The sequence below is a fragment of the Electrophorus electricus genome, chromosome 2 (genome assembly GCF_013358815.1).
Source record: "Electrophorus electricus isolate fEleEle1 chromosome 2, fEleEle1.pri, whole genome shotgun sequence".
NCBI lineage: Eukaryota > Metazoa > Chordata > Actinopteri > Gymnotiformes > Gymnotidae > Electrophorus > Electrophorus electricus.
Window position 1 is genome coordinate 31,192,500 of NC_049536.1, and position 10,000 is coordinate 31,202,499.

At 53.2% G+C, this 10,000-nt stretch overlaps 1 protein-coding gene across 2 annotated transcripts in view; it reads right to left on the reverse strand.

The window, feature by feature from the left end:
* The window catches only part of nrp2b (neuropilin 2b), a 71,917-nt gene that overhangs the window by 24,000 nt on the left and 37,917 nt on the right, over positions 1-10,000 (reverse strand). For both annotated transcript variants that reach the window (XM_035536547.1, XM_035536548.1), the window contains exons 8-10: positions 3,459-3,603; positions 1,712-2,061; positions 1,108-1,252 (exon numbers count right to left, since the gene is read on the reverse strand). In XM_035536547.1, coding sequence (XP_035392440.1) covers positions 1,108-1,252; positions 1,712-2,061; positions 3,459-3,603 — 640 coding nt within the window. The remainder of the gene's footprint in view (positions 1-1,107; positions 1,253-1,711; positions 2,062-3,458; positions 3,604-10,000) is intronic.

Sequence of the window (10,000 nt, forward strand, 5' to 3'; positions counted from 1 at the left end):
AGTAGGTGACTCTAAGGGCATATAGTCATTGCATATGTATGTCTAATATGTAGGGAGAAAGAACAGGTTTGGAGTGAGTCTGTTAGTCAGGGTGTGTGAATGTGTGTGTGTATGTGTGTGTGTGTGTGTGTGTGTGTGTGTGTGTGTGTGTGTGTGTGCTTGTGTGTGTGTGTGTAGAGGGAGGTTAGAGGGTGTGAGAGGGTAGATTCAACCCCCCGTGTCTCACACATCTGGTGCACAGACAGCAATGCACAACTTTATTACCCACTGAATCAGTCACACTCTCTCACTCTCACTCTCTCTCTCTCTCTCTCTCTCACACACACACACACACACACACACACACACACACACAGAGTCATTTCTTGGCCCTCTTACCTCATCTCCTCTATAATGTACACGCTACAGTCACCTGTACCTTTTCCACAACAGGCACCTGGATGAAACCTTCCCACACAGAGCTCCCCACCACCTGCATGGAGCTAGCGATTAACCCCATGGCAGCAACCCCCTTCTCTCTCTGACTCTCTCTATCCGTCTCTCTGCCAAACCTCTTCTAAAGCTGGGCACGGCCCCGGGCCTGCCCCTGCGGCGCTGTGCCAACCCGTGCCACCGCTGCTGTGAAGTGGACGCGGTGCCGAGGCGACCCCCACCGGCAGCCCCCCGGGCTCCTGCTTCCTGGAGGCTGGGCAAGCCGTGCGGGGAGCAGATACCTGTCCTAGCCACTGCTCGTCAGCGTGAGACAAGTGCTACGTTCACTGTGGCACGGGAGGAAGAGGAGGGCAGGTGAAGGGCATCGGAGCGAGGAAGAGGAGAGGAGACAAAAGAGAGAAAGAGACAAGGAGGGAGAGAGAGAGAGAGAGAGAGAGAGTTGCAGCAGAGGGGCCTGTTTCTCAGTTACACTACTGTGTGTGTGTGTGTGTGTGTGTGTGTGTGTGTGTGTGTGTGTGTGTGTCTGATACACTGAGCACACTCACTGTGAATCATCTCCTTTCTAAATTCTGCAAGTGAAGGCATGTTTGGAACCTGTGGGCAGGGCCTGTGGGCTTGTGCACGGGGGATGTGCTGGTGTGTGATTGGCAGGCGATGGGAGGTGCACGCTCTAACCTGGCAAGTCACAGCCCAGGATCTCCAGTCTCATCCCGATACCGGCGGGCGACCACCTCTCCGGATACACCCGGATGAACTGCGTCACGATCTCATCAAAGCGGCGGATCTCCGGAGTGTCGTAGTGCGTGTTGCCCTCGAAAATCTGGGAAAGAAAAACAGGTGACAAAGGGACTTCAGTACAGAGAGAGCACGGGAGAGAAAGAAAGAGAGGGACAGAGAGGGAAAGACCGGGGATGTTCTCCAGGGTAAGGATCCAGCGGCCCGAGAGGAAAGAGTTCTGCTAGGGAAGTTTTAATTAACATGACTGTAAATGACTTGGCTGGAATGTTATCAAGGCTGAAAGTGTAATTGAATTCTGCTCTCGGAGCAGATGGGGAAAGGAGCTAGTCAACGTCAAAGGGAAGCGCTGAGTCACCGAGCGGAAACCCAAACGACTGTTAGTGCCCCCTGCTGGTTCAGAGATGGAGGAGACAGTTAGGTGATGCGTAGCGTTTAATCAAAGGACGCCAGGATCATAGCGTCCAGTGAAGCTCTTCTATTCAACAGCACAAGCAGGTGTCGGGTAGGGGCTCGGGCATTAGGTAGGGGGTCAGTGCGTCACCTTGGCGTGGCCCGTCTTGGGGTCAAGGAAGTAGCTCCACTCCTTCCCGTTCATGCTGTGCGAGAGGCGGTACTTGCGCACGAAGGCACGGTTCTCCGCACTGCCGCTGCCATCCACGCTGCGGGCCCCCTGCGTGATGATGCCGCGCACGGTCTTGGCCGCACCCAGGTCCACCTGCAGCCACTCCTCGCCCGCCACAGGCTGCGCGGGGCTGGGGAACCAACCCGAGCGGCTGGCCACCAGCCGGGCTGCCCCCATCGAGCCATGGATGTCCCGCATGGAGGAGGCCGAGATCTGGGAGTCAGGCAGCAAGCCTGAGAGCATGCCCTGCATCTCCGAACATGGAGCGTCTGGCGTCAGGAGGGGGGAGGGGTTCGGGGCAGGAACAGAGAGGGAGAGGAGATGAGTTATTGGGAGGAAGAAGCGGATCGACAGTTTAAGGCTGGAAGGATCAATGTTTCATGTCAATATGTCATATATGAGGAGCGATAAATAAGGAGTTGTTACAAAAATGTCTGTGTGTGTGTGTATATGTGTGTATGTATATGTTTGCATGTCTGTGTGTGGGAGCGGGCGCGTGTGTGTGGTGGTGTGTGTGTGTTTGAGTGTTCTGAAACAAACACCTCCATGTTTGGGTGCTTGCGTGAGTGTGGGGGTGGGGTGTGTGTGTGTGTGTGTGTTCAGAAACGAGCATGTCCATGTGTGAGCGCTTGTACGCGCGGGGGTTACATTTTCTTATCAGTGATTGTTGTATATCCAGGTGTTATAAGGTTCATCTCAACAGGAGGATCTCTATTTATGAGCCACCAGCACCCCCGATCCACCCCCTCCTACTCCACTACAAAAACCAACCATTGATTGTAGCCAGTGGCTTAAAACCAGGACCAAGCAAAATAAGACGGAGCAATCGCAGAGGCCTGCTCCTACCCCGCGGCTGTAACACAGAGAGAGAGGCGCGGTATCCCTCTGATGGAGGGTAATGCCAGGCCACCGACTGACTGTTTCACGAGTGCCTTTATGGGCTTGGCACTGCACACAGTGGTCCGAAGTGGGCATCAGTCCTGCATAGGGGCACTGGAGACAGCTACGTGACCCACTGAAGGCGGCCCTTTCCCGAGGGCCCTGCAGGGACCGAGCGCGGCCCGGCACGATGGGGCGTGCGCGCATTTAAGCGTCATTTGTGTCAGCGCTGAAATAGGCCCCGGCCCTAAAAGGGCATCCGTCCTGCTCACTGTCGACCAAAATAGGGGCAAATCGCTGCTTAACGCAATAACGTTTCGGCATGACGGAGACGGGCGATGACATTAGCGCGTGAACGGCGGACCACCTCGGACGTACTGCGGGGGAAACACACAGAATCGGGGGCCTCAAATCTCCATAAATAGCCAAACTTAATTAGGCGCCCCAAAGAGAACAGAGAAATACGGCGCCGGGGTTTCGGGCGAGCATAAACGCGGCGAGACCAGGGCCCGGCGGTCGCCGTCTATGATATATCGGAGTCCACCGCGAGGCCGAGCGGCGCTGAGGAACGGACAGGTGTGCGTGTGCCCTGAGTGTACATATTCATGACAGAGAGACCTTACGATTCTGGGAGTAGCTCTGTTATTATTAACAGCAGGCACGGCCCCCATGCCAGGGGCAATATATCACGTGAGCTCTTCCAGAAGAAAGGCATTCAGAAACAAACTGCGTTTGCGCCCAGTAGGCCTGTGCCGGGTGGGATATCACGGGAAGGTTTTATCTGCACCTGTGATCTGGCAGCCATAGAGCTCAAAGCGAAGTGCAATGCCGTTTTTCCACGTCTGCGGCCTGATCCGGACGAAGCGCGCCAAGATGGGCTGGGGAATCCGGTTCAGGACCACCTCCAAGGGGTCCGTGTTAGCGTGGAAAACCTGGAGAAGGGCAACGGAGAGGAGCGGATCAGAAATGGAGACGGCTGCCTCCAACACCAGACACACACAAACACACACACACGCGCGCGCACTCACACACACACACACACACACACACTCATACAAACACACACACACACTCACACACACACACACACTCACACACACACACACACACACGCGCGCGCACTCACACACACACACACACACACACTCATACAAACACACGTGCGTGCACTCACACACACACTCACACACACACACACACACTCACACACACAAACACACACACACACTCACACACACACACACTCACACACACGCACGCACGAGAACATCAAACTGTGGGTCTATAATGTGGTAAAGAAAGATAATCTAATTGCTGAGCAAACAGACCCAAACACTCCACACCTGCGCTTGGGCTCCAGAGATGGCTGACACTACTGCTGTTTATTTTTCAGGCTTCAGAGCCTGGACAGTTGGCAAAGGCTGGAGACGGAAGGGTGTAAGCGCAGACTCTGGCGGTGCATGGATGACTTTTGGATTAGTACCCTGAGACAGGCGTGCACGCTGCGCGTCACCCACATTCTGCTGCTTCTAAGTGTGAGTCTGTGTCTGTTCATTATGGCTTCAACGTTTTCCCCGTGGGCCGTTCCTGCACCTTCTCTCGCCAGCTGGTTCTTGCTGAGCTACTCTGTGTGTTGCAAGCGCTGGGTCCAGGGGTGGCGAAGAAACAAGATGACAAGTTCAGATAGCATTATCTCCATCTCTCCCTCTCTATCTCTCCCTCTCTCCCTCCCTCCCTCCTCCCGTGTGTATGCCTTTTTCAGCCCAGCCCAGGAGGGAGAAAGAGGCGACTGGGTGAGAGCACGGCTCCTCTTGCTTGGCCGCGCTCGCGGAAGCGCCCCTCGGGGCTCGCCCACCCCAGGATCCAGTGACACCGATGCCGGCGGGCCCGGGCCCGACCCGGGTCGGGCCCGGGTTTGTTTGGGCGGCGAACGGAGGACGTGAGATGAAAGAGCCAAGACAAGGAAGGAGGAGGAGGAGGAAAAACGAGACGCTTAATCTTCGACGTTTGGCACGAGCTCCCAATACATCAACAAGTGACGGAGACGGAACAGAACCAAAGACCGAGAGCCATTCATCACTCTGTCTGTAAAAAGTCATCTTAGGCTGTGAGAAACAGGAAGTGAGAGGGAGAGGAAGTGCAAGGGGCTGAAGGGGAGGCAGAGATAATGTCCATGTGTTTCTCATTTGATACACTTGTAGATGCTTGATTGTCCAAATAAAGCGGGTCTTTAAAATTCAAGTTGGTCTCCCTCTCGCTTTCTCTCTCTCTCCCCTTCACACACACAGACAAACACGGCGCCCGAGAGTGTGTACGGACTGTGATAGTGAGCGGCTGTCAGAGGGTGCATAGCAGGAATCTGCTTTTGCTTAATGACTTCATGAGTAAGAGAGCGTGTGTGTGACCTTTCCCCCTGCCTACACGTGAAGCTTTGACCACAGCACAGTGGGTGTGAATGGAGTAGAAGCCTGTGTATATATGAATCTGTGTGTGTGTGTGTGTGTGTGTGTGTGTGTGTGTGCGTGCGTGCGCGTGCATAGACCAAGGGTGAAAGTGTGCAATATATCACCTCGAAAGTGAGTGGGAGAGTACTACTTCTCATGTTCCAGTGACATAACCTCACACGCTAACACACTCATCACTGAACTAGTGAAGTACTTGGTGGTGTCACGTGGCCCGAGCTCTCGAGGGGTTGGGCTGGGCGCCCAGGAGGGTACAGTGCAGGGCACCTTCAGGAAGGACGAGGGCAAACACAACCCACCTGGCCAGGACGATACGCACACTGTACTGCACGGAACGCAGTGCTCGTCGCTACTATGCTCTCACATGCAGAGAGCCAAACGCACCCGCAGTGTCCATTATAACTGCAACCTCGCATGCGCGGAGCCACATATGCAGTGCACACACACACGACTCACCCATAGTGTGACCTTTAAATCCTGTGACCACTAATGCGTGTCTCGCTGCGTCCCCCTATCATGTCATCAGAAATGCTCCTGTTTGCTCACCAAGCTCACAGGCTGGAGGGGAGGGGAGTGGCATATGCTCTAATTGGCTAACTTTGCTAATCCATCCCAGTGGCAAAGCACTGATGTAAACTGGGAACTCTGGGCATATTTACACATCTGTGCAATGTAGGATTTGAACAACAGAGCCACGGGTCATTGTGGGCTCAGCTGAAAGCAGAAAACTCAGTGAAAGTGAGTTTTAAGCACTGGGATGCCAAAATGGAGGAAGAGTGGTTAAAAGCCTGCAAAGAGGCATAACAGGATTGGGAAGTCCAATTATTGGCAGAGCCCAAGAGGAGCTGGTCAAAATGAGACTGAAAAACTGTAATTTCCCTCAGGTCTTATACACTATACTGTGTGTGTATGTGTGTGTGTGTGTGTGTGTGTGTGTGTGTGTGTGTGTGTGTGTGTGTGAGAGAGAGAAAGAGCGAGTTTTGGTCCAGAGCTCTTTGTGCAAACATTATCCATGTAGAGGCAATTGGGCAAATATACAGACTTAGAATTGATCCCATACCCATACAGCCGAGCCTGTTTTATTGATCGATGTACATGTAAATTTATATATAAAGTTGTAAAGACTGTGAGTCAGAGAAATGTACCTCCACTTTCCTATCTCACTCTCTCTCTCTCTCTCTCTCTCTCACACACACACACACACACACACCTGGTTCTGCTCTCTTTTTTACTCACTTGGCCACTGACTGTTGTTGTGCTGACAGACACGCAGGTGCTGGTAATGACAGATTCAGAAACCCTGCCATGAGCTGCCCACCCTCTGCTGATGCCAAGCTGCTCTCTCTCTCTCTCTCTCTCTCTCTCTCTCTCTCTCTCTCTCTCTCTCTCTCTCTCTCTCTCTCTCTCTCTCTCTCTCTCTCTCTCTCTCTCTCTCTCTCTCTCTCTCTCTCTCTCTCTCTCTCTCTCTCTCTCTCCCATGATCTCTTGCCCCCTTTTCTACGCCCCCCATCTCTCCTTTTCATTTGCCCGGACCGCTCTCTGGCCCACCCGTCTGTGGGTTTCTCGCTACCTCACGCGCGCGGGACAGGCGCGCGGGACATCTGAAGGCTCCTGCATTAGCATGCATCGCACACGCAGGAGTCCACCCAGAACTGCAGTACAACTTCAGACTGAACCCAAACAGCACATGACTTCAGCAGGCTGTGATGGGACTGACTTGTTCCCGTGACTTGTGTACGATGTATGTGTGTGTGTGTGTGTGTGTGTGTGTGTGTGTGTGTGTGTGTGTGTGTGTGTGTAGAGGGGGCTCTCAGATGTGCAGGTCTGGGCTGTGGGGCCAAGAGCAAGCTGAAACTGCAAGCCATGCCCACCAGCTACACAGCTACAACACCGCTGCTACACTACAGCACTACAGCTACTGCAACAACACTAGTGCTAAAACTACAATACTACTGTTACTGCTAGAGTAGTTCTGTTCCTGCTACAACACCACTATTACCCCCGCAATATCAGTGCTATTAGCCCCACACTACCACTACAACACCACTATTACCCCTGCAGTACTACTGCCATTAGCCCCACACTACGACTACAACACCACTATTACCCCCGCAGTATCAGAGCTATTAGCCCCACACTACCACTACAACACCACTATTACCCCCACAGTACTAGTACCATTAGCCCCACACTACCACTGCAACACCACTATTACCCCCGCAGTATCAGAGCTATTAGCCCCACACTCCCACTACAACACCACTATTACCCCTGCAGTACTAGTACTATTAGCCCCACACTACGACTACAACACCACTATTACCCCTGCAGTACTACTGCCATTAGCCCCACACTACCACTACAACACCACTATTACCCCTGCAGTACTAGTACTATTAGCCCCACACTACCACTACAACACCACTATTACCCCTGCAGTACTAGTACTATTAGCCCCACACTACCACTACAACACCACTATTACCCCTGCAGTACTAGTACTATTAGCCCCACACTACCACTACAACACCACTATTACCCCTGCAGTACTAGTACTATTAGCCCCACTACTGCTACAATACTGCCACTGCTGCTATGGCTACTGCTTACAGGGACTGGCGAGAGCAAAGACTATGGTAAGACTACGGTAAGACTACGGTAAGACTACGGTAAGACTACGGTAAGACTACGGTAAGACTACGGTAAGCGCATAAACACACACCAACACACCATGCACACACTTTCATACGCTGCAGTAACATCACAGGGGTGGTTAGGGGTTAGGGGGCTCCCCCAGACCATCAACTTTCTTTATTTCTTTTTGCAAAAGCAGGCACTCATCTCACTCCTCTTCCCCTCCCCACGTCTCCGTGGCCCCACACACGGGTGAAAGATGACTCACGGTAGCCGAGTCAGTGCAGGTCTGAGCTGATCTCATTAGAGTGGGAGAGCCTGCACCGGTGCCCGGGCACTCATTTACTGTAGCCCACTCTGGAGGGCTGCCTCGGAGATTTACAGACTCAGGAAAAACCGCTCGGAGGCTCCTAATCTAAGGCCTCAAACACACTTGCGCGAACAACATTTTAAATTAAAAGGTAAGATGTTTACGTTCCCTTAAAGGAATGCACACTCACCAGGAGCCTTGAACATTCCGTAGCCTGGACAACATGAATTTTAAAGCCAGCCAGGCAGCTGCATGCAAGGCATTTGAGACAAAAGGATCAGAATATGCAAAACACACATGACATCTGAGCGACGTCTATTTTTAAAGCTGTGGCCCTCCTAGCTGAGGTTAATTCCGGTCATTCTATCTTTGGATATGAAGACCCGGTCTCTCTGCAGCCAGACGGCCAGTGAGGGCGGCTGGAGGTAAAGCGCCATGTGAATCACTGAGAGGGGAAACATGCCAGAACCAAAACTCTTCTCTCTCTGCCACTTTTTGGCTTGGGCCCCGTAAGACAGCAAGGGGGTGACAGTTTACCGTCTTTGGGGACTCCGTGACAGACAGTGACTGAAGGCTCGCACCGCAGGGCAAGGCATGAGACTCTGTGAGCATGTTGTGACTGTGTGTGTGTGTGTGTGTGCGCGCGTGCGTGTGTTTGTGTGTGAGTGTGTGTGCGTGTGTGTGTGCATGCGTGTGTTTGTGTGTGCGTGCGTGTGAGTGTGTGTGCGTGCACGAGTGTGTGCGTGCGTGTGTTTGTGTGTGCATGTGAGTGTGCGTGTGTGTGTGAGTGTGTGAGTGTGCGTGTGCGTGCGTGAGTATGTGTGTGTGTGTGTGAGTGTGTGTGTGTGAGTGTGCGTGCGTGTGTGTGTGAGTGTTTGGTCTAGATTGTAAGCTGAGGAATAAGGCAGCATGCACAGATGTTCCCTGACTGATTCACATTCACATGGCCATGCTGTGTTGGGCAGTGTGGGGGCAGCCTGAAATAGTAAAGGCCCCCCACAGAGAGGGGGGGGGTAAGAGTGAAGGAGAGAGGAGGAGAGAGGGAGAGTGAAGGAGAGAGGGAGAGAGGAGGAGAGAGGGAGAGAGGGAGAGAGGAGGAGAGGAGGAGAGAGGGAGACTAAACAAGAGACTAAAAGTGAGGTGATGCACAGAAGAATGAGAAGCAGTAGATGATCCACACGAGTAGAAGAAACGCTGCGAGGAGTTGGGAGGGAGGCGGGGCTTTAAAAGGCTGAGTGGTAGGATCTGTGTGGTGTGGTGTGAGGGGCGGGGCGGCTGGGCTGGCTCCGCCCACGACCACGCTACGCTACGGTCTCCGATCTAGCCAGTGCGGAGCAGGGCTGGACAGGCTGGACGTGTCTGTCCACCCCTGCCTGCTCTCTGTCTTCTGGCTCCCTTCCCTCCATGGATCTCTACGACTCAACACTGGCATGCTGCCACGCTGTTTCCCCTCAAACTGATGGCACCAGTGGGACATGCGGTCAGCACTCACCGCTCGACTCCAGCAATTACTCCCAATCTCTCTCTCTCTCTCTCTCTCTCTCTCTCTCTCTCTCTCTCTCTCTCTCTCTGGTCTCCTTTTACTTTCTCCCACACCTCGGTGCTCCAGATGAAGATGTTCACAGAGCAGGCTGGTTCCAGTTGGATGGAGGCCAGTGCAGACTCAGTAGGGGGGAGAGAGAGAGAGAGAGAGAGAGAGAGAGAGAGAGAGAGAGAGAGAGAGAGGGAAACACTGTGGGGGATTTGATGATGTTTGCACCCAGCAGACTTTCTCAATCCTCTCTTCTCTCTCTCTCTCTCACACACACACACACACACACACACACACACACACACACACACACCCACACACACACACACACACACACACACACACACACACACACACACACACACACACACACACACACGGTCCCTCTCCTG